The sequence below is a fragment of the Microcebus murinus genome, chromosome 2 (genome assembly GCF_040939455.1).
Source record: "Microcebus murinus isolate Inina chromosome 2, M.murinus_Inina_mat1.0, whole genome shotgun sequence".
NCBI classification, from domain to species: domain Eukaryota; kingdom Metazoa; phylum Chordata; class Mammalia; order Primates; family Cheirogaleidae; genus Microcebus; species Microcebus murinus.
The window spans coordinates 31,935,892-31,961,226 of record NC_134105.1 but is presented as its reverse complement, the minus strand read 5'-3'; the positions used below and the strand labels follow the sequence as shown (position 1 = coordinate 31,961,226).

Genomic DNA, 25,335 nt, shown 5'->3' with positions numbered 1-25,335 from the left:
TGCCCAGTTATGGGATTGCTGGATCAAATGGTAGATCTACTTGTATCGTTTTAAGGTATCTCCATATTGCTTTCCACAGAGGGTGAACTAGTTTGCAGTCCCACCAGAAATGTAGGAGTGTTCCTATCTCTCTGCATCCATGCCAACATTTATTGTTTTGGAACTTTTTGATAAAGGCCATTGTCACTGGAGATAGGTGATACCTCACTGCAGTTTTGATTTGCATTTCCCTGATGATTAGAGATGTTGAGCATTTTTTCATATGTTTGATGGCCATTATTCTGTCTTCTTTTGAATAATTTCTGTTCATGTCTTTTGCCCACTCTTTGATAGGGTTGTTTGATTTTTTCTTGCTGATTTTCCTGAGTTCTAAATAGATTTAGTTATCAGCCCCTTATCGGATGTGTAGCATGCGAAAATTTTCTCCCAATCTGTAGGTTGTCTGTTTGATCTCCTGACAGTTTCTTTGGCTGTACAGAAGCTTTTTAGATTGATCAGGTACCATTTATTTATTTTTGTTGTTGCTGTGATTGCCTTTGGGGTCTTCTTCATAAATTCTTTCCCTAGGCCAATGTCTAGGAGAGTGTTTCCTACATTTCCTCTAGAATTCTAATAGTTTCATACCTTTGGTTTAAGTCTGTTACCCAGTGTGAGTTGATTTTTGTGAGTTGAAAGGTGTGGATCCTGCTTCAGTCTTCTACATGTGTCTGTCCAGTTTTCCCAGCATCATTTATTAAGGATTCTTTCCCCCAGTGTATGTTTTAGTCTGCTTTGTAGAAGATTAGATGGCTATATGAGAATGGTTTTATATCTGGCTGCTCAGTTCTGTTCCACTGGTCAATGTCCCTATTCTTGTGCCAATTCCAAGCTGATTTAATTACTACAGCCTTGTAGTATAAATTGATACCTCCCATTTTGTTTTTATTGCTTAGGATTGCTTTTGCTGTACATGTTCTTCTCTGGTTCCATACAAAGTGTAAAATTATTTTTTTATATCTGTGAAAAATGATGTTGGTATTTTAATAGGGATTTCATTGAATCTGTAGATCACTTTGGGTAGTATACACATTTTAACAATGTTGATTCTGCTGACCCACAAGCATGGTATGGTTTTCCATCTGTTTACGTCCTCTGCTATTTCCTTCCTCAGTGGTTCATAGTTCTCCCTGTAGAGGTCTTTTACCTCCTTAGTTAAATATATTCCTAGGTACTTTAATTTCCTTGTTGCTATTGTGAAGGGTATCGAGTCTTTGATTTCATTCTGAATTTGACTGTTATTGGCATTTGTGAATGCCTGTGCAGTTTTATTTGTATGTCATCCATTTGTTGTTCACTTAGTCTCCAAATGCTCATTGAGAAGCCACTGTGTAAGTTTTAGAGGAATTCAGTGTTGAACAAAGAAAATCTGGAAATTTATGCACTAGGGAGAAAACAACATCACACATCCAGTTCACACTGAAACAATGCACACTGCATATGAGCCTATATGAGGTTCATAAACGGGCAAAACAAAATTAAGTAGAAGTCCAAATAGTGGTTAACTTTGGAGGTGGTTTGGGAGTGGTTAACTGCGAGGCAGCACAAGGAAGGCTTACAGGGCACTGTTTGTGTTTTATATATGAGTATCCCTAATCTGAGAATCCAAAACCCAGAAGCTCCAAAATCTGAAATTTTTCATCACCGACTTGACACTCAAAAAAAATACTCATTGCATTTTCAGTCAGAATTTGCATTTTTCCAGTAAGGATAGAGAAAATTTTCCAAAATTCAAATTCTGAGACACTTCTGGTCCCAAGTATATCATATAAGGGATATTGAGCTATATTCATTTGGTCAAAATAAAAGTGAGATTTAAAATGTAAATTTTAAACTGACCAGTTATGAGTCAGTCTCACAAGCTAAGCCCAGGCTAGACTAATTATTAGCCATATTATTGTACAAATATGAACTGAAATAGTTCTATCTCTGACCTTATAGCACCCAGTGGAAAAACCAATGCTTAATATTATTTGTAAGTGCTTATCAGACAGTAACTCAAGACTATTTCCCTCCATAATCTGCGTACTGTTTATGTCATTTTTACCCCAAATTACTCTACAGTGTAGAAAAACAATGTGCATGTTAAACATATATATTTCACAAAAGAAAAATATGTGTGTATATTATGCACAAGTACATCTACAGATGTCTACATGCATATATTGGTTGATAGAGACAGAGATAAAAAGATAGAGATAAGGTAACAGTAATTGTAGAAAATAAATAGTGTGCATGTTTGCATGTTAAACATCTGGCTGCGATGCTGTTGTACTGACATAAACTTCCAGAGGTAAGGAGAGAACCCAGGAAAAACAATAAAGCAATGGCCATGAAACTCAAGGACATAGTCTTTGTAAAGAAATGTTTTGCTGTAAATACAAAATGGAGTCTTTGGGTGGTGGCAGCTGAAAATTTTCTAACAAATGTGTTGGGGGGCATCTTCAGTTGGGGTGGCAACACCTTCCTGGCTGCTCACAGCCCCAGGAAGACTCAGGTGGGTCACAACTGTTGTACCTTTACCACACCAAATGAGCCCCATCCATTGTGCCCAGGACTGTGGACAACTCTGAAACATCCCAGGTCACTGAGGTGTCCTTCTGTCTCCAAATACTTTCAGGAAAGCCATCTTTACATCTTTGTTCCTGAGGCTGTAGATGATGGGATTGAGGAAGGCAGAGACAACGTTGTAGAACAGCGCCAGCTTCTTGTCCCGCTCGGGGTCATACCAGGACCCGGGCCTCATGTACATCATCATGGCTGGCGCATAGAACATGGTGACCACAGTGATGTGGGAAGCACATGTGGAAAAGGACTTGATCCTCCCCTGGGATGAGCGTATTCTGAAGATGGAGGCAAAGATGCGCATGTAAGAGGCCAGGATGAGGGAGAGTGGAACCAAGAGCAGGGTGAAAGCCAAGATGAAGTCCAACCGGTCGTTGAAGGTTGTGTCTGCACAGGCCAACTTCAGTACAGCAGGGATCTCGCAGAAGAAGTGGTTTATCTTGTGAGGGCCACAGTAAGGCAGACGCACAGTGAAGATAGTGTACACCAGAGACCCAACTATGCTAATGCACCAACACATTGTGACCATCTTGATACAAATGGGACGGCTCATGCGTAGGGTATAATGAAGGGGGAAGCAAATGGCCACATACCTGTCATAGGCCATAACGGCATAAAGGACACACTCACCATTACCCAGGACTAAAAAGATGAACATCTGGGCAACACAAGCTCCCCAGGAGATAGTTCTCCTTGGACACACCATATTAACCAACATCTGAGGCACAGTGGTGGTGACATAGCTCATGTCCACCATCGAAAGGATACTGAGAAAGAAGTACATGGGTGTGTGGAGGCGTGAGTCCAGGTAGATGAGGGTGGTGATGAGTCCATTGCCCAGCAGGGTGATGAGGTAGAGGAGGAGGAAGAAGATGAAGAGGGCCATTCTGACCTGTGGTTCACTGGAGAAGCCAAGGAGGAGGAACTCGGACACAGAGCTGTGGTTTTCCTTGCCAACGGTCTGCATGGCGATCTGCCTATTAAGGAGAGACATAGACTTCCCTGTTCTGTCCTTGGTCCTGGGGAAGGGAGGATGGGATTGACAGAACCCGAACCACATACACACACAACAGCATGTACAGTAACTTGCAGATTAGATCAAACCTTTGTTGAGTTGGACAAAAAGGTCAAGAATCTAGGGCAGCCGTGGCAGTGGGCAGTAGGTCAGAAGGTCTGGATTCATACCTGTAATGCAGCATAGGATGCCTGATTGCTCACAGGGCCTTCTCTGGAAACCACCCTCACCTTAGAAGACAAGGCATTTGGTAGTCACATTTGTAGCAGGGAACCCGGCCACCCCTCAACACTGCCGAGTTTTGTCAGGGCTGCACAATTGTCCCAATCTGGAGTGAGCATCTAGATGCCTCTGCTGAGAACTTAACATGATGACACTGACTGTGTCTGTGGGCTGTGGATATTGGGACACTGTCAACTCCGAGCTAGAGTGGTGGCATTGCAAAGTCACAGGAGCTGCAACTATAGAGGAGAAGAAATGTGGAGGTCCTACAGAGATGAGGAATGACATGCTAGGGACAGAGGGGACAGACCTCACAGCCCTGAGCATCCAAGACATGGACCCCTGGCTCCTGGCTTGCTGCTCCCAGTCCCCCTGAGGCCTGCCTGGGCCTTGTTTCCTGTACCAGGTATAGGAGGAATTTTCTGTTGAATCCTTAGAATTACCACCCCAGGACCCTATTGTTCCATTGTTCCCTGAGTGTTCCATGGTTGTCACTTACTCAGCTCTGTCACCTTGAGCAAATCCCTTCACCACTCTTGGCCTCAGTCTCCCCATCTGTTAAATAGAGATAGAAAAGCTATGGCAAGGAACATATGAGATGCTGTATAGCTAGACATCTTGCAAAATATAAAATACCAGGCAAATAAAAAGGGTTAGCATAAGGGGAATGAATTGAGAAATAGGCACTGGGGGTAGTCCTGGCTTGTTCTTGGGTAACTCCATATCCCTTTCTGAGCTTCATAGCCTCATTTGTAATATGAGGCTATTGGCTTCAATGGCCCCAAAGGGCCCTTGGAGCTCTGATGTTCTTTGGTACCAGGAGCACCGGCTGCTGACCTGTCATTGCCTCAGTGCCTGAGCACCATGGGGAGGGCTGAGCACAGCAGCCCATTGAGCAGGATTGTGTTGGCAGGAGATTCATTCCAGGAGCTGCAGACACACACCCAGAACCTTGGAGAATATACAGAACATAGACTTGGGCCTCAACACACCTGAGCCTGGTAACCTCTTTACCTGCTCCCCAGTCACTTAGCCTCTCAGAGTCCCAGCGTCATTTATAATATGGGGGTAATATTTGCATAGTAGAGATTGAAAGAAAAATGTCTGGTGTCTAGAAAGTGCAATAAATGGAAGCTATATAGATTATAGGAAACTAGGTAGAAGGAAGCATGGGGACAGGAGAGAGCAGGTGCACTAGCATTCTTGAGCACCTAGGTTCTAGGGGACAAAGCTGAAAGCCTGATTATGAGGACCGAGTGTCACGAGATGATGGGGGAGGAGTGGGAGATGGAAAAGCTGTCCCAGGCTGAATGGGCTAAAGAATATAGTGCTAGATGTGTGTTCTGTGCTTTCAGAAACTCCAATAATTGGATGAAGGAGAGAAATGTCCCAGAGAAGGAAGGTTTGTGAAAGTAAGAGGAGGCTGGGGCAGCTCACTCTCGGACATTGAAAGGGGACCTTCAAGAGATAAGGTGTGGTCAGCAGTGCACATGTCAAACCCTGGCACCAAGACAACAGGGCTGAGAAAGAGGATGTGCTCACATACTCCTGTCCCCAAATCCCACATGCTTCTTTGCCCCCGTCCACACCCCTGACCTGGACTCTTGCATAGGACCCCTCCATGCCCCCCTCCCCCTCCCCCACTAGCAGATAGTGTCTCAGCAATCAGCCCCTATGGCTGGAATTCACGGCTTTTGTCAATCTGGTTCTAAGCACTTTTTTTTAATTTCCAAAATTAAAATGGGTACAGATGTTTTAGGTTAAATGAATCTCTCTTGTAATGCTGTAGTCCCAGCTATATGTGTGCCCATCACCCAAATAGTGTTCATTGGTCCCATTGGATAGCTTTTTGCTCCCCCTCCAGCCTCTCTCCCCACTTGATTTCTAATGAGTTTTATCTGTCTCAGGGTAGAAATGATTGTTCATCAGCTAGTTCCAATTTAATAATGAGTACATGTAACGTTTGTTCCATCCATTAAAAAAATATGAATTAGTACCTTTTGCAACAATCTGGATGGAACTGTAGAACATCTTCCTCAATGGTTCTAACCAGTTTTCATGTCCGTGTGATTCTCTAGTTATCTCAGTGAGACTTCTGAACCATGATGCGAACACACGACCCCCAAAGGGATCCTAGTCTGGGCCGCGGGGGTCTCCTGCCACGGAGACTCAGATCTTCCAGGCTAGCTGGCTTCCTCAGTGCCTGCCACACATGCCACCACCTTCTGCTCCAGCTGTTCCTCTGCTGGGAATGCCTTCCTTAATCCATTCTGCCTTCTACCTCCCACTCTTCCTCCTCATCTGACCGGTCCAGCCTCATTTATTTTATGTGTTTATTGTCTTCCCTGCTAGGCTGAAGGCACAGGTGTGTCTCTTTTACATCTGTCCACAGGGTCTAGCATAGAGATGGCAAATGATCAGGGCTTGACAAAACCCTGGACTCCTGATAGTGTCAGTGCTTTGGGAAAGAGAGTAAGCGTCCACCCAGCCAGGAGAAAGTAGGGATGGGCAGGCTGGTTTTTCTAATTTTCTGTGCTTTAAGATCAGAGTCTGCTCTACCTTCCACCAAGCTAATAAGGGGCAGGACCAGGACTATAACTGGGACTCTGGCTGTATAGCCTGCCAGGCTCTGGACCACTGCGCCTCCTGCCTCTGACAAAGGCAAGGTAAAGCCGCAATTGTGTCCTGCCCTCTCGCCAGCTAAGCTCCTATTTTCATCTGCCTTCCTCGCTCCACCTGCCAATTTTCCTCTGTTTCTCAAAGACCCTGGCATTCTGGTAAACAAGAAGGGAGAAGATGCCTTTCACTGGGGAGCTCCAGGACACTGTCTGGTGCGGAGGTGGGAAGGTGGCCCTGAGAGGGACGAGCACAAGTGTGGAAATGGCCGTGAAAGTGCCCTGGACACGGATGGGCTCCGCTCAGCAAGGGCAGTTCTCCCTCCACTCCTCCCCAGTGAGTTGGGAGAGAAGACTGGGGTGGGGCTCCTTTGTCCATTGCTGGGGATGCCCAGGGAAGCAAACTTGCCCAGCCTCCCTCAGTGCTACCTACACATGCTTGTCCTTCTGCTTGAGTGGCCTCCTTCCCTCCTGTGGCAGCACCGGTCTGGTTTCTCTGTTGCATGCGGTGCAGGAGAAAGCAGTTCCTCCTCTCCTTAGCTCTGCAGGGGGACGCTGTGCTTCTCTTAAGTGTCCTGGACCAGGAGCAGCCCTGCAGGGAGGGACTTCCAGTTGGCAGATCCAAGGGTCCTGTTTGCATCAGAACAGGGCTGGAGAGTTTCCAGCCCCTGAAAAGCCCTGGGGACTCCCTGTCTGCGCTGTTAAACACAGCACTAAGCCTCTGGGCAGGAAGAAAGATACAGCCAAAAAGTTTAATGCCTCCGAGATATTTTCGGCTTGGATCTGGAGAGCTTAGTATCCTTTCGAAGGTTCCATTGGGGACTGAAATTTCTTCCCACTGGGACCTCAGACAGGGGTTGGGAGGTGTGTCTGTGGCTGAGCTGCCACATACCTGTGTGACACAGTGATGAAACTAATAAGATGTGCTGTGTTTCCTTCTCAAACACGTTTGTGTGCCTTTTACATCCTCAGGCATCTTATCCAAGGCTGCAACCTAAAATAGGGAGAAAGCTAGGCTTTGGAAAATGCAGGTCCCCGACCACAAAGCAGAAATGCTGTGCCAGCTTGCAGTGCTCAGCAAAATTGTTACAAAGTAGACTCAACAGGTGCCAGGAAAAGTTCTCAGCACTTTCTTGCCCTGAAATTGCCAGCTCCAACTGTCCCTGACTGTTTTAGAGCTGCTTCGGTTGTCCTTAGCTAATTATAACACTAAAATTCCCACCTAGCTGGAAATTGTAATACCATTGACATAACATGGGTTGAATGACAGTGTATGAGGATGGTACTGCACCTGCATAAATTGTTTCACTAGGAACAAGATAAATTATAATGTACATCCTTTGCATTACTCTTTGGCGGAGACTTAAAGCAACACGACAGTGGGCAGATGCCGATTTTGCATGCACGAAGCTCTGTGGAAGACATTCCTGTGCCCCAGGAGCAAGCGCTGTAGTAATTCACCTCTAATAAACTCACCTGACTCTCAAGGTAGTCTTGCTTGAGTCATTCTTTGGTCTCTCGGTTCCCTCTTAGTTTGGAGGGTGGTTTATCTATACTGTCCTGGGATTTTCCAGGGACAGGGATATGTTCCAAGACGCCCAGCAGATACCAGAACTACAGATAGTAGCGAACCCTATAGGCACCATGTTTTTCTCTACATGTACATACCGATGAAAACATTTAATTTATAAATTAGGTATGGTAGGAGCTTAGAAACAGTAACTAATAATAAAGTAGAACAATTACATCAACATACTATAATAAAAGTTATGTGAATGTGGTCTCTCTTTCTCAAAATATCCTCTACTGTACTCACCCTTCTTGTGATGATATCAGATTTGATAAAATGCCTATGTGATCAGAGGAAGTGAGGTGAATGATGGAGACTTTGTGCTGTAGTCTTAGGCTACCATTGACCGTGAACAAGAGCATCAGGATGCCACAACAGTTTATCTGACAACCTAGATGACCACTAAGTTACTAAGCGGCGGGTGGCACATACAGTACGGATATGCTGGACAAAGGGATGCTTTGTGCCCCTGGTAGGACGGAACAGGATGAAGTGAGAATTTATCACACTGCTCACAACAGCACACAATTTAAAACTTAGGGATTGTTTGTTTCTGGAATTTTTCATGTCATATTTTTGGACCACAGTTGAGTGCAGGTAACTTAAACCATGGATAATAGGAACAACTATTATATAATTGCTCCTGATATTTATTAGTGTCTCCATAACTACCATATATTGAAGACCTACTAATTTCCCCAGATACCTACTCAGGGCCACATACCCTATTGTGGTATAAATGCTACCAAATCTATTACCATAACAGTACCTACCTACTATTGAACACCTTCTCTTATCAGATGCTACCTGGTCATTACACTTAATATAATTAGCACATTGACTGCCACACTGGCAAAGAATTTTTTTCCCCTGGGGACATGGTGTTTTATTATGAAAATAGACTGAAAACTTTAAAAAAATGATCCTTTCTAATTTAATGAAAAATTTGTTATTTTTTATTGCTTTCTGTAGTTTTGCCCAGGGGGCCACCTACCACATAACATGGTAGGTGGCTACAGCATGGTCAGTTGCCTTCACACCACGGGGTTCCCAAGGTAAAGAGACATGTGAGTTACATATGCTTCTCGGGCTCAGAACTTGCATAAGTTAAATACAACTCACAATGCAGTTGATGTGGTAATCGTCACAACAAGTTCGATATGCCATTGATAGACTAAGAGGTTCAGAGAGTTTAAAAGAATCAAGTGGTTTATTCCCATCAACAGCAGGTAAATCGTATAGCCCAAATCTAAACTTAGACCTGTCAGGTTCCAAATCACTGTACTGCAGCGTTTCTATCACCAGAAGCAACGCTGGTTTACAGGGTGTGTGTAGTCCGGCTGTGGAATGCTTCCAAGGCTAGGTGCAGGAGCCAGCTGGTTGAAGGGACAGATGTGCAGCCTTCCTCTGATCCACTCTGAGGACGCTCTCCCCAACTAAGTTCTCTCTTGAGTCTTTCTAGAATTCCAAGAGGGGAAGAGAAAAGACTAGCTTGGCCTCATTAACAAATGCAGGTAGGGATCACTGGAAAGGGAGCTGCATCATGGGGGAGAGTCATTGACCAATTGTGAGATGGTCCAGTCTCACAGGATAGAATTTAGATTCCTTTTTGTGTGTATTTCTTTCTGGTCACTTACTCAGGAAACTTAACTTCCCTAATTGTTTTAACTATAAAATTTGGATAACAATATGAACTTATCATGATCTGAGGATTAAATGAGATGAGGTTTTTAAGCATTGGACACCATGAACATATTATGTGCTAAAGAAATGGGAGAAACTATCATCATCATCATCATCATCATCATCATCTTGATTCATCTGAGGTAACAGCCAGGAAATGGTCCAGATGGGCTGAGCCTATACCTGTGCCCCTTGGAAGCCTGTCTTCATTCCAGCATACATTTCTGTCTCTCTTCACCTGACACTTGGCCATGGTACAGTAGGATTCAATTTGTTACAATTCTGTTAAGAATTTTTGCATCTGTGTTCATGAGAGATATGGGTCTATAGTTTTCTTGTAATATCTTTTGCTGGTTTTGGTATCAGAGTATTACTTACAGTATGAGTTGGGAACTGTTTGCGCCTCTGAAAGTTTCTAGAAGAGTTTGTGCAGTCTTTTAATTATTTCATCCTTAAATGATTGGTAGAATTCACAAGTTAATCCACTTGAGTCTAGAGTTTTCACTGTGGAAGGGTTTTAACTACACATTCAATTTTAAAAATAGATATATTTCGGGGCCCAGCACAGTGGCTCATGCCTGTAATCCTAGTGCTCTGGGAGACTGAGGCGGGTGGATTGCTTGAGCTCAAGAGTTCGAGACTAGCCTGAGCAAGAGCGAGACCCTGTCTGTACTGAAAAATAGAAAGAAATTAGCTCATCAACTATATATATATTTAGCTGGGCATTATGGTGCATGCCTATAGTCCTAGCTACTCAAGAGGCTGAGGCAGAAGGATTGCTTGAGCTCAGGAGTTTGAGGTTGCTGTGAGCTAGGCTGATGCCATGGCACTCTAGCCCAGGCAACAAAATGAGACTCTGTCTCAAAAAAATAAATAAATAAAATAGATACATGTCTAGTCAGATTATATATTTCTTTTCAAGGGAGCTTTGTTACTTAATGTCTTTCAACTAATTTGTTCATTTTATCTGTTATGTAATTTATTGAAAGAAATTTATTTATAATCCTTTATTACTTTTTTAATGTCTATGTAATCAATAGTGATGTTATCCTTCTCATTTCTGAAATTGGAAATTTGTCTTTTACCTTGTTTCCTGATCAGTTGGGCTACAACATTGTCAATATTGTTTGTCTTCTGAAAAAAACAAAACAAAGCATTAGCTTTGGTTTCATGGATTTTCTCTATTGTTTTTATGTGTTCCATTTCACTGATTTCCTAATCTTTATTATTTCCTTTTTCATTTGTACTTTGCGTGTAATTTGCTCTTATTTATCTAGTTCTTAAGATGGAAGCAGAGGTCATTTATATGAGATGTTTTTTCTTTTTTAACATAGACACTTTAGTGCTATAAGTTTCTCACTAAGTACTGTTTAGGTATAGCCAGGCAACGCAGCAAAAAAAGAAAGAAAAGGTACTGTTTAGCTACATCTCACAAATTTTGATATATTGTGTCTTCATTTTCATTGGTTCCAAATATGTTCTAATTTTTTGTTTTCCTCTTTGATTGATAGGGCTTTTTAGAAGTGTGTTTTTAATTTCCAAATATTTGGACATTTTCTAGATATATTTCTTTCATTGTCTTTCAGCTTTTGATGTCTGAAAAATTCTTTATCTCACCTTGATTTTTTAAAGATATGTTCTTGGGGTAAATGTTCTACTTAGATGGATTTTTCCCCCTTCCTTTCAGAACCTGCAAGACATTGCTTCATGGTTTCTTGGCTTCCATTATCATTGATGAGAAGTCAGCTGTCATTCTTATCTTTGGTGTCTGTATGTTATCTTTGTCTGGCTTCTTTTAAGACTAGAACTGGTTTTAAGCAATTTGATTATGATGGGTCTTGTTATAATTTTCTTCATATTTATTTTTACTTTAGCTTGCCTTGGATCTGTAGACTCTTGGTTTTAATCACATTTAGGAAATTTTATAATTAATATGTGATAATATTAATATATAATTAATAATTATCCATTATTTTTTCAAGTATTTTTGTTTCCCCTCTATTCTCTTTTGGGAACTTTTATGAAACATGTATTAGGCTATATGAAATTGTCCCACAGTTAATTGATACTCTGTTCACATTTAAAGTCTTTTTTTCTGTGTTTTGGTTAGTTTTTGTTATAATTTTGCTATGATTATTAATCTTTTCTTCTATAATCTCTAATCTAATGTTAATCTCACCCAGTGCATTTTTCACCTAACATATTGTAGTTTTCATCTACATACGGTTTTACAATTACATGTAAGTCTTAGATTTATGTTCTTCATGTATCTCCTTAATAAGTTCAGTCTTTCTTACAGGTTTTTAAACATAAGGAATATAAATATATTGACTCTTTTATGTCCTTATCAATTTATTTTATCATATGTGTAATTTTTCAGTCAGTTTTAACTGAATTATTTTCCCCATTGTTTTAGGCTGTTTAATTTTGTTCATTGGATGCCTGATAATTTTTATTGGGTGTCAGACATTTGAATCTTACTTTGTTGATTCACATATTGGATATTTTTTGGATTCTTATTAAATATTTTAAAGAGTTTTCTGGAGTGACGTTAGGTTGTTTTTAAACATTTTGACTGTTTTGAATTTTGCTTTTAAGTTTTGTGAGGTGAGACCACAGCAGCATTCAGTCTGGGTAGCAGGGGTAGGAAATACCTCTGGTCATATATGAACTCTGAGAATTGTTCCCACTAATCCTTCCACTTGTTTTCTCCATCTTCTTTCCTCCCTTCCCTATCCTCCAGAAATTTCCGCACACACATGCATTGATCAGTACTCAACTGAACACTCATGTGGGACCCTCTGCAGATCTCTGGAGCTCTTTTTTCTAGCAGCTTTCATTTTCCCAGTACCCTGCTCCATGAACTCTACACACCTTGGCCTCTCTGAACTCCCAACTCTATCTCCTCAACCCAGGAGACCACTAATCTCCTCTGTGTTCTCGATCTCCATGGCACAACCTGGTTACTCTTTCTAAGCAGCAACTGGGGAAATTGTAGGGCTCACTTCACTGGTTTCTCTTATCTCATAGACCACTGTCTTTGTTGCCTGATGTTCAGTGTCTTGGAGAACATTATTTCATATATTTAGTTTGGATTTTTAGTTATAATTGGAAAGATAATTTTGATTCCTGTTACTTTGTCCCGTCTGGGAACAAAGTCTATAACTGGTATCTCTATATTTTATAACTCTCACTCAATTCAGTAATTATTTGGAGCCAGGAAATCTTACCACATTGTAGTGATATGCAATTTGGTGTCATTTCTAATAGAAAAAATGGAATCAAAACTGTATGTCCAACAATAGATGAAGAATTCCTTGCAAATAAATGTGATAAAGTACATGCAAGTGGATGGTGAATTGCTTATCATATAATATTAAATCTTTTTAAAAGGCAGAATTATTGATCCATTAGGATTTGCCTGCATAAAACAGAAAACCTAACTAATAATGGCTCAGAAATATACAGGAATTTTTTTTTTCACATAACAAAATGTCTTGAGGTGAACAGCTACGTGTATTAGCTCACAGCTGAATACTGTTAGTAGGAGACCACTGTGATTCTCTTGACTCTTTTCCTCATGATCTCAAGAGAGTTTGCCCAACTCCAAACATTACATTTGTATTCATGGTGAGAGAAAACGGGTTTGAGGGATGGGGTTTTTTTCATAGTCACTATCTCCTTTGTTAGGAAAACAAGTATTTTCACAAAAACTCCCTAGTGGAGTTTCTCCTTAAGTCTCACCGGACAGGACCAGGTTCCATATCTGCCCTTACTGAAAGGGATTCTGGGAAAGGAAGAAACAGGGTTGTCATTTGTGCTTGGACTGCTCATGACATATTTATTACTCTAAACAAATGTTGTAAGTAAAGGCCTGTTTCCATTGGCAAAAAAGGAGGAAATAGATAATAAACCAACTAGTGTGTGTCTCAATAAAATCGAATCTAAAGTGTGACATCAACTAGGCAAGAGAGAGAGAGAGAGAGAAAACCCACTATCATTTCAGCATAGAAAAAATTAAAAAGAAACATTAAGAAGTCCCAATCGAAATTTTCTTCGCTGTGTGGAACTAAAGGGTAACATTTTCTTCTTTCTACCTTTCCATGTTTATTAATTTTCTCAATGAGCGTGGATTACTTTTGAAATTCAGGAAACTGAAGGAATCCAGTGGAGATTATCTTAAGTGTAAGGAATCCACAGTGGAATAAAGTCTGGACCGAGAACCGGGACTCCCTATTTACCCTCAGCGTCTGTTGACTTGCAGCTCAAGCAGAGATCTCAGGAGCAGCTCGGACTCTGGAAGGCTCCCTGCTCTGGTTTGGCTTGTCCTGGGTCATGGTACTGGGTGGGAATTGGGGATTGGTTAGGAGCACAGCCTGCGTGTTCAGACAAAACTGTGGTCATAATCCCAGCTTCCCATAGGGTACCTACTGCTCCAAGCTCCATTTCTGTCTCTGTAAAATGAGGATGACAATGCTGCAAGGATTTGTTAATAGTACATATCACATGCCCGGCCCATAATAATCACTAAAAAAACACCAATTAAATGCCAGTGTGATTATAATAAGGGAACACAGCTCCGTTGTACAGGGGAAAGGCAGGCTCTGGGAAGCTACGTGACTTGCCTAGGTCACAGTGACCAAGTTTATCTGACTACAAATCCCTTGGTCTTCTGCTGCACCAGTGACTTCCCCAGAGGATGTTCTTTGGGGCCCTTGGCTGCTGAGCAGAGGGACGGGGTGATCCATGGCTGTCAGCAGGGAGTGTCTGCTGGGGCTGCTGTCTGGCACTGGAGATCTTGACAGGAAGCAGGGGTCCAGCTTGGGGATGATGGGCGGGATCAGGACGACAAGGGTGTATTAGAAGAGATCAGCGACCTGGGCAGCCCCATATCCTGTCCTAAGGAAAGGTGAGGCAGGTAAGGACCACTGCAGTGTAACACAGGCTGGGACTCTGTAGGAGAGGGGATGTGGGTGGCGGGGAGGGGGAGGAGCAGAGCACGGGCACAGGGTGCTTTAGGGAACTCAACCTCAGAAGGGAGCAGCTCTGGCTTTTAGCTGGCACAGGAAAGGTTTATGCAGGGCAGAGTCTCAACCGCCTAAGCTGTCTTGAGAGAGTGAGCCTCCCGGGCTATGTGAACAGCACTGGAGCATCCTTGCCAGGGAGGCTGCAGAGAAGCTGGGTGTCCTAGTCACCAATTTCAGGACAGCCTTCAGACCCAGGCTTGGTGAATCTCTGACGTTGTCCAGAGCAGACTGTGAGATCCCGGGTGTTGCTGAGGGCTCAGGGAGGGCCCTGCCACCCAGAGCACACGGGAGTACGATTCTGAGCCTGCTGGTTCAGGATTCCTGCCCAGCCCCGGCAGTCCTGGGTGCAGGCCCCTCCCAGGCACGGAGGATCTGTAGAGCACTGGGCTTGCCCTCCTCACCCTGCAGGGGAGGACCAGATTTGGAGGACCGTGGGCTGGAGCAGCATCATTCCCTGAAGATGCTCCGGGAGGCTGCAGGGTGCATAAGCGGCCTTAGGAACAAGGCTGGCTTTGTCCCCTCCCCCATCTGCAGGGCTCCATCAGCTGCCTGCCCCAGTCAGCTGCCTGCCCCAGCTTCACTCGTCCTGCATCTGGCCATGACTCCGGGTCCTCCTGCGCCCTGTCACTCAGCTCTGTCCTGGAGGAGGCGGGGAGTGAGCGAGTACGTGGTGTGGGGCGGAGAGGACCTGTCTGCAAGCCGCTCCGCCCGACCACATCCTTGCCACAGTCGGGCAGAGAGTGTGCGCTGCCTGGTGGTGATGAGTACAGGCTGTGTGTCAGCCACGGCTGTGGTCTGGGATGAGTGTGTCACTTTCCTTACTGTAAAGTGGGTACAGTAACAGTCCCCACTCACAGAATGGTTATGCCCAGCCTCTGGTATGGCTTTACCTGTTTCTAGCAGCAGGTGTCTGATCCGATTGGTCAGTGCCTGTATTTGCTGTTAAATCTTTCCCCATCGCCCCAGTTATGGGGATAAAATAGAATCCTGAATGTAAATCACACACTACGGTGCCTGGCAAGTAATATGCTGTTATTGTTAAAATTATTATTATCAGCTGGACAGGGACATGGTGGAAAGAGTCATGACATTCAGTGCCAATTCTTCCAACCCACCCCCAACTGACTTGTGCCCTGGTGTGTCCTGAGGGACCCGTGACCTGCACACACAGGCAATTCTTTCCTGACCTCTGGGGATGAGAGATAAAAGCATAGGGAGAAAGGGAAAGTAATCGCTCCTCTGTCTTTGCTTCTGGCTTCCCGGGTCTCCCAGGCCGTGGAGGGCTCAGTAAGCATTCATGGGTCTTACCCGGTGCCCGGCTCTGCACTGAGTAAGGGGTTACGACGGGAAACAGCGGGCCGTGTGCAGTGGAGCCCGGCTGCTCAGTGGGGATGTGTCTGACCTGCAGAGTGTCCCAGTTATCTGGGCTTGCCTCGGGCAGGGACAGAGCCCGAGGAGCTGACCAGCTGGCAGCCCGGTGCTCTGGATCCTAGTCTCAACCCTGCCACACACTCCCCTTGTGACCTGGAGTCCCTCTCCTTCCTACCGCAAATCCATTTCTATGTCTGCTCTCTGGCCTTGGCCTCTGAGGCCACTGTGACGCTTTCTGTGTCAGCACTTGAACAGATCTTCTCTTTTAAACATTGACTCCACTAACCTGCCTTGGAGGCTGGGGACCACAACCAGTCTTGCTTTAAAGAATGAAGCCAAGATATTGGTCTGACTCTCTTAGACATTTCCCCATAGACAATGGAGCCATTGAGGATGTCCTGGTCAGGTTTTTGTCTTACCAAGAGCACTCTCAGGGCCAGTGCAGAGAAGGGGTTAGGCAGGGGGTCCAGGGGGAGGATGGAAATGAGACCAGGTGAGAGAGAGATGCCTCGTGTCTGAGCTGGACACTACGGTGGATTGGAGAGGGATGGACAGGTGTGAGAGGCATTTTGGAGGTGGCAGCAATGGAACCTAAGGACAGATAGGATGTTGGGGTATCAGACAGAGTCTTTGCATGAGCACGAGTGTTTGTGCACTTATCTGTATGCATATACTCATGTGATTAAACTGAACCCAACACAAGATTCTTCACACTCATGACTTGCCTTTTTCTCCCAGGAATCAAGGACGGAGCGTGTCAGTGAACTGATGGCTGGGACTGGCGGAGCTCTGGGAGCTCTGGCTTTGCTGGACAGGGGAAGCCCTGTTTCTGATGAAGAATGTGAATGTGCGAGACTTGGTTTCTCCCACACATTGCCTCTCTGAACCTCAGCTTCCCCAGCTGTGAGGTGGGATGATGGTACCTGCCCTGTGCTTATCACAGGGTCACCATGAGGCTCAGAGAGAGAAGGGGTGTCAAGGCATTTTGTAAGGCACAGCCCAAAAGCCGACTTCTATATTTTTGGCCCAAACGGAGGCACAGAGGCCAGGCTCCTCATGGTAGATGGTGACATTGCTCCTGTCCCCTCACATGGGGTTTCTGCTTCCAGTGCCTGAGAGTCAGGCAGTGTGTCCCCAAGTACTTCGTAGGGGCTGCTCTACACTCTCAGCAGAGTCAGGGCGGGGTGCAGGTCCAGGGGTTCAGGGAGCCTGAGTCCTGGTTGTGGACCAGCGTCTGGTTTGCAATAGCTTGTCCCTGACCACAGCCTGCCCTGGTGGTTCAGCCAGGCTACACAGTCGTAAATCTCTGATCCTAAAGTAAAATCCCATTTGTTGGCTCTTTGTAAATAATTAAAAGGTGAGAAACGGCAGCACATTTTTTCCCTCTAGGCCCCAGTGTGGAATATTCTGACATCCTTGGCTTGCTTCTTCCTATGAAGAATGTGGCCTGCAAAGTAAGTGTTTGTATTTCTTTTTACAGCTGAGGAAACAGAGGCACTGACCTAACAGCCCAAGGCACAGTGAGAGCCGGTTCAAGCAGAACCAGCTGTGTCTGAGACCGTCCCCTTCCCACCCTGCCATGCGCCTTCTCTCCCTTTAGACCACCTGCTCCCAGCACCATTATCTGTTATGCAGATGAGGAAACTGAGGCAAACCTAGAAAGACAACGTGACCTACAAAGGCTCTTTGGTGAAAGGCAGGGATTTAATAAAGACAGTTGTCTGAGAGACAGCCACCTGAGAGCTGTCAGGCAGCGTCTGTGAAGGTCCTGGGAAGGTGCCCGGCACATAGGAGAATGAAACTGTGTGCTGTCCTTTTGGCCAAAGTCAAGAAGCCACGTCAGGTATGGAACGTAGACACAGGTTCTTGTGAAGACCCATCCATGGTGCTCCCAGGGAGAACGAGGAGATTGGGGGACACGTAGATTGGGGTTAGATACATTGGTGCCAAGAGGGGGAGGAACGCTGAGAGAGCATCAGGACTGCTCCATTCTCTAAGTAACAGCAATGCATGTGACATTTCTTCAGAGAAAATGTCCTTTCCTTGTTCCTGTGAAGAAATGGTGGTTCAGAGGGGTGAGGCTGAGATGGAGCAAAGGGCCAGTGAGAAGCCAAAAGAGTGGATGTGATGCTGGCTTTTGTGGGGAGAAGGAACAGAGGGTGGACATCCGGGGCAGTGGAACGGACGGTGGGCATGAGTTCTCAGGGTGTTTGCTCCCACAGCCAGGACCTGGATGCCAGTCTCCTGTCTGGAGGACCACGAAGAAACGTGGTAAACATTAACTGAGCACCTACCCCATGTTAGGCCTTCTATGGGATGACTGTCATGCCAAAATGCCATTCCCTCCTTGCAGCTGACCTGTAACCAAGAGACAGTTGCTCTCATTTTGTACTTGTGCAAGCAATCTGCACAGGGCAGGGGGAAGGGAACATGCCAAGGTCAGTAGCCACTACATTACACAGCCTGAGATGGGGTGGGTGGGTAGTCAGAGACTGCCCTGGCCTGTGGACAGACTGAGAGTAAAATTAATGTGGGAAAATAAACTGATGTTTTCAAAAGGACCAAATGGGTTCTCTCTCTGTCACAGGCCTCTGAAACCTGCCAACTTGCATAGAGTTTGCACACCATGTTTACCTTTAAGCACCTGGCCACAGGAGGGACACTCAGGTGCCTCCCTAAGAGGAGGATGCCAAGGGGAATTGAGACCAGCCAGCCCACTGCTCCATTTCACAGCTGAGGACACTGAGGCTGTGACGGGGAATGACTGGTGGTTACAGGCACAGCCAGTACTAGATGTGACACTCTCCTCTTCATAAACGTCCCGGGAGTGGTGGCAGCGGGTAAGAGCAGGAAGATGGACTGTCTTATTGGGGGTGTCATGCTGTTTCATCGTGACTGGGCAAGGACCACTACCAGCCCCTCCAGTAGCCACAGCTCCTTAGCCAGTCCCTTGTCTGAATCTCTGCCTTTCTTTTTCATTGAAAGGTAGAGCATGATGCGAGAGCCCAACCAGTCCTTTGTGACGGAATTCATCCTTCTGGGCTTCTCTGTGGGCCCCAGGACCACTCCTCTGCTCTTCCTGGGCTTCCTGCTGATCTACCTGTTGATTATTCTGGGCAACGGCTTGATCACCACCCTCATCTGCCTGGATTCACGGCTCCACACTCCCATGTACTTCTTTATTGGCGTCCTTTCCATGTTGGACCTGGGCTACACCACTACCACTGTGCCCCAGATGTTGGCACATCTGGCCAGCCAGAGGAAGACAATCTCTTTTGCTAGCTGCGTGGCCCAAATGTACATTTTCTTGGTGCTGGGGATCACCGAGTCCTGGCTCTTTGCCATGATGTCTATAGACAGGTATGTGGCCATCTGTCACCCACTCAGGTACAAGGTCATCATGAGCCCATGGCTATGTGGGACAATGGTCATTTTCTGTGGGCTCTGGGGTGTTGCCTCTGCCCTCGTCTACACCCTTTTTGCCATGCGTCTGCCCTACTGTGGTCCCAACAAGATCAACCATTTCTTCTGCGAAGTCCCCGCAGTCTTAAAGCTGGCTTGTGCGGACACCTCAGTCAATGACCGAGTAGACTTCATTCTTGGTTTTTGTGTCATCTTGATCCCACTGTCCCTCATCCTTGTAATTTATGTCAACATATTTGTTGCCATCTTGAAGATCCGTTCAGCACAGGGGCGTCTGAAGGCCTTCTCCACCTGTGCCTCCCACATCACGGTGGTCACCATGTTCTGTGTGCCAGCCATGGTCATGTACATGAAGCCTGGCTCAAAGGCCTCCCCAGAAGAGGACAAGAAGCTGGCTCTGCTCTACAATGTGATCTCTGCCTTCCTCAATCCCATCATCTACAGCCTCCGGAATAAGGATGTGAAAAGGGCCTTCCTCAAGGTGACAGGCTGGGGCAGGACCCCAGAATGAATGCCTGGAGGGATAGCTGAGGGTCAGAGGAACAAGACTCGTGGTGCACAGTCACTGCCCTAAGACTCATCCACATGACACAGGAGGCAGTGCACGCCGGCCCTCAGCCCCCATCTCTGCTCTATGCAGATGCTTCAGGGACCAGACATTATGAAATATCTCCCAGCCCCATCAGTCCTTTAGTTCCCTTTTGTACTAGGGTCTCAGAGTCTCACAAAAGAGGGAGTGTTTGAGACAAAGGGAATCTGTTATGGATACAAAGGCAAGGTGCTTGGTGGCATGCCCCATGGCTGCATCTTGAGAAAGGCTCATGGTCTCTGGAAACCACACAGACAGTATCAGGTGACATAGAGAGAAGGCAAGAGTGCTGACGTTGGAAGATTCCTGGCCCAAGAGGAACAAGTTTGAGAGTTGCTGATTGGAGACAAGTCAGGATGTCTGGAGCCCAAGTAGGACCTGTCCCTGTGACCTCCCAGACTCGTGCTACACCACTCTGTTCCTCATTCCCTCTGTCCATGGAAAATGGGTGCCTGTCGCTGCCTTGACTGTCTTTTGCACCTCAGGGCTTCCTCCTATGCCGTTCCTTCTCTCCTCTCCCTTAACCCACCCCACCTCCAGCCACCCCTACAGGCTGTTAACTTCTGTTTGTCCATCAGGTCTTGGCTAAGCTGCAGCTGCTCAAAAAGGACTTTGCTTGAGCCCCAAAGAGTGAGCCTTCCAATGCATCCTGCACTTCCTTCTCATGAGAACGAAGGCACATGGCTCAACATCTTACTTCTCTCCCAGATATCAAGTTCCACGAGGCAGGGACCATGACTGTCTGGTTTATCGCTGTACCCTCAGGGTCTAGCACTGTGCCTCCCACACACTGGCTTTCAACAAATATATTATGGGTGAAGTGATAAATAGCCCACAGGAAAAGCCAGAGAGGGAAGATGGTGCCAGCTAGTGACAAGTTGATGAATGAGAAATAGCAAAATGCTACAAATGGTGACAGGTTTTAAACAGGGGAGGAGATAAAAAAAAAACAGGTTCAATGTTGTTGCTTAGCCTTAATAAGATGGAAAAAATTGTTTGCTTTTATTATTGATAAACATGAATTCCATCAATAGAATACCATTTGTCACTGATGAAACTAAGAAAATTATTAATAGAAAATGTTGATACTCAATGCAGATAAGGATGCAGTGAAAATTGACACCCACATTCACTGATGAAAAGAAGATAATTGTTTCTACCTTCCTAGAGAAGTGACTTCCATATAGTAGGTACTCAACATACTTGTTAAATAGAAATAATAATAATATTTGCTTGATTTATTGAATATTTATATACAAAATATAGTTTTAAGAATATTACATATATGAATTGATTTAACAAAAATATCAACAAATGGAAAGCATATAAAAATATATATCATAAATGTTTACAATGTTCATATATTTGGGTCTAGAAATTTCAACTCTAGGACTCTCTCCTAAGGAAAAAATAAGAAATGCAGACCAAGTTTTATGCACAAGATTTTCATTGAAGAATTACTAGAAATATCTGTAAATATGATTTATTAACCTTTGAAATACTATGCAACCAATATTATACATGTTTGAAGTAATATTAAATATCACTGAAAAGTATAATGTTAAGTAGAACAAAAAGATAAAAAATTGTATAAAAATTAATCTAAGTTTTATAAAACATGCATATATTCATTTTAACATGAGAGAGAGAGAGAAATCAGATAGTAGTAAGGTAATACATGATTTTTGTTTTCCATTGTACTTTCTTCTAGCCTCTAAAATGTTTTCAATCAGCATATACTGTTTTTACAGCAGAAAGCAATAAACATTACTTGAAAAATATTTGCTGTGCTGTCAGAGAAAAGACAGCCATGATGTTGGCCCCATTCATTTATCTATCAAACATTCACTGATGCCCACTCTGCGACTGATCTAGTGCCCAGTCCATGGATGCAGACGTGAATAACCCCAGTCCCAGTCTTGCTGGGAGGAGACAAGTACTGAGACAAAGATGCCCTGAGGTGCCAAGTCTGGTGCAGGGGGCATGCTCAAAGCTCTGAGGGGGTGAGGAGGAGACAAGGGCAGGGGAGCAAGGGTGGGTGTTCCAAACAGAAGACATGGGATGTTAAAAGCAAAGAGACGTGGCGAATATGCAAAATAGGCAGGACAGCCCAGGCAGGAGAGAGCAGATGTGACGCATAGAGCCTGGCATGCCCGTTACAGAACTTAGGGTTTCTCCTCCTCTAGACAAGAATTCTCCAAGGCCTGTTGCCTGGAACTCTGGCCCTGTGAGGCATTCTGTGATGGAGAGATTCTTGCCCAGACAGGCTCAGAAACACTCATCTCTTCTATATGCTTCACGATGCACAATAGTGTGTTACAGACTCTGAGGGGTTTGATCATAATAAATAAACAATTAAAAACAGGAAAAATACCCATGCTAATTCTATTTAACCAGTACTTACCAAATTTGTTGGATAACAATCCTTTTTTCTTGGAACACTTATTAGCCAAAGAACTAGTATTTTCTAAAAGTGTACTCTGAGGGACGCTAAGTTATACATGGATAGATTAGAAGTTAGAGAAGAAATCAAACGTTTCCCTCATTATAAACATAGTATATACTAATTTTAGAAATTTGGAAGATATAAAAAAACGTGAAATGACTAAAATATACCTCAAATGTCACCCCTCAGAATTAACAATTTTTAATATCCTTGCATATTGCTTTTTGTGTCTGCATGTATTTTACATGAATGAGATCCTATATAAATACTGTTCTACGGCCTTTCACCATGACCTTACGTGTATTTCTCTGATACACTTATATTTTACATGCTTTTATTTAACTCTGCTTCAGTTTTTATAATTTCTTTTGACGTGGTTTCCAGTTAACCAGTTTTTCAATTCAGCTGTGTCTATACTGCTGTTAGACCAGTAATTATTCTTTTTCAAAAAATCTTCAAACTATTTTAATTAATATAGTCTCTTGAGATCAATAACAAATTGGCAAATTTTCTTCAGTAGAATTGCATTCCTAAATAAGTAAAACCCAAGGCAACAGTGGACAAAAAGGTAAAAAAATAAGTAGATTTATTTTAAAATACAGTTGTTCCTTGGCATCTGTAGCAGATTGGTACTAGAAACCTTGTGGATACAAAATTCTTAAATGCTCAAGTCCCTCTCACCAAATAGCATAGTGTTTGCATGTAACCTACTCACTTCCCCTGTATATTTTAAATCACCTCAAAATTCCTTAAACTACCCAGTACATTGTAAATGCTATGTCAAGAGTTTTCAGGCTATATCGGCTTTTTTATTTGTAGTTTTTTATTGCTGTATGGTTATTTTTTATTGTTTTAATCCTCTGAATGTTTTCTAACTGTGGTTGGTTGGTTGCCTCCACAGATGTGGAACCCAAGGATATGGAGGGCCAACTATAAATGCCAAAAAATCAACTTAACAAAATAACTTTATCAATGTGATTTATTTTTAAATACAGCTAGGGATTGAACACACATGCATCAAATTGTACTCTCATTCACTGACATGAGTGCACCTCCAAATATGTTAATATACAAATAAAAACATACACCCAAGTAACAAGCCACAGAACACCTACCGTTTTCCAGGACCAAAATTTTCACACAATTATACTGGAAAATAAATCAAAATATCAATGTAAATTAACACATGTACATATACATATATACCAAAATCCAAAGTGACATGTAGACATATAACATAGGTACTTATATACATACCTGTAAACACAGAACTCAATCAGAAAGAGCCCAGACAGAAATTGTGATCTATGAAACACACAGTAACGTCATGACCTTTTCGCTAGTGATGAAAATTCAATAGTTAACCATGAAATTGAGATTATTAAAATGTTCATGCTTTAAATAACAGAAACAAGGAACCAGGCTCTAAAGTCACTCCTAATTGCCACTAAATTTCTTATAAGTTCATAATGTGAAGACAACTTCAAAGACTTAAAAGCACAAAGAGGTTGATGACTTATCTAGAATAAAGACTATTTGCTAAATGAGATTGCTGTAAGTGAACAGAGAAACATTCTGTAAAGTGAGCTTAATTCTTTTTACTTTGAAGGCCTGCTGGGGACTTGCTCCTGCTGTGATTCATGACATGGAGAGGCAAAACTAAAAAAGCTGTTGCTGGGTTCAGGTGCTGTGGGAGAACCCACAAAAAATGGTCTGAACCGAAAAATCTCCATCTCCGATTTTGAACTGGTGTATTATATCCAAAGAAAACTTTGAGTTGTTCCCAGATGAGAAACCAAAAACACCAGACTGTGTGATCATGGATGGTTCGAGCGTGCCTTCTTGGTTAGCAATAGTTAGGTTTTGTAGCCAGGCCCATCATAGGGGCCTTGCAGCTGTTGATACTGGTGATTGTGCTCCATGAATGTCTCAGATTATGTCACTGAAATTTTTCTTGTGTTCTTCTAGAATTTTCTTCATGGAGGTGAACTGCCTTTTCATAAAGGTCAATTGTACATCCTTGCAATGTCTTTGCTGAATATGTGTCTTCTCCATCTGTTTCAGATGGCCCACAGCCTTGCTAAAATTATAATCTTGATAGAGACACTCCCCATGTACTGGATACATCCAGAAGGCCAGTGCTCGTGAGCTAATGTCCAACACGATCTCTGAGCACATTCCTGCCAGTACCATAGCGTCATATTCCTCTGATGGACAGTTCTGTGTGGACAATCTCTAGCTTTCCACAAAGGGTGCTGTTGCAGGCAGGGCAGATAGCTGCTGAACGACTAAACTCACCACTACCATGCTGGTCTCAGAAGACGTGAGAGCAGGTGGTGACCCACCCGCGCATCACCAGAGAGTTTGATGCGACACTTTCGATAATTACAGAGCAGCATGTCTTCACACAAAGACATAATGGGATAGCAAGGGCTCCAGATGCTGAAAAGAGTCATTTTTTGCAAGTTGACTGTATAAAATCATTTCTGGTGAGAAAAGTCAGCTTCCATCTTTAATTTGAATAATTTTTACCTTTATGTGTAAAAGAAAAGTGCGGTCATCATTTATGGTATATCCAGGATCTATAGCATTGACGAGGTCCAGACTAGAAGAGTGAGATAGATTCAGATCTGGTTTTGGTCTCTTGAAATTTTACTTCTTTGGTATCAGATGAATCCAGCTTCTATCCAGGGATCAAGTTAAACTGCAGGATCTATCAACTACCTAAAGAAGAGGCCAGTTAATAGACCATTTTAATAGTCCAAGAATGACA

General features: G+C 43.8%; 2 protein-coding genes and 1 pseudogene across 2 annotated transcripts; 1 reads left to right on the top strand and 2 right to left on the bottom strand.

The window, feature by feature from the left end:
• Positions 1–2,609: 2,609 nt before the first annotated feature.
• On the bottom strand, positions 2,610–3,568 carry LOC142876400 (olfactory receptor 2A12-like). The gene has a single exon (XM_076010769.1). The coding sequence runs from the start codon at positions 3,566–3,568 to the stop codon at positions 2,621–2,623; it is 948 nt and encodes a 315-aa protein (XP_075866884.1). The 3' UTR covers positions 2,610–2,620.
• Positions 3,569–19,099: 15,531 nt separating this feature from the next.
• LOC105872651 (olfactory receptor 2A12-like) lies at positions 19,100–20,038 on the top strand. The gene has a single exon (XM_012766828.3). The coding sequence runs from the start codon at positions 19,100–19,102 to the stop codon at positions 20,036–20,038; it is 939 nt and encodes a 312-aa protein (XP_012622282.2).
• A 4,122-nt stretch (positions 20,039–24,160) lies between these two features.
• On the bottom strand, positions 24,161–24,979 carry LOC105872653 (E3 ubiquitin-protein ligase CCNB1IP1 pseudogene; annotated as a pseudogene).
• Positions 24,980–25,335: the final 356 nt, after the last annotated feature.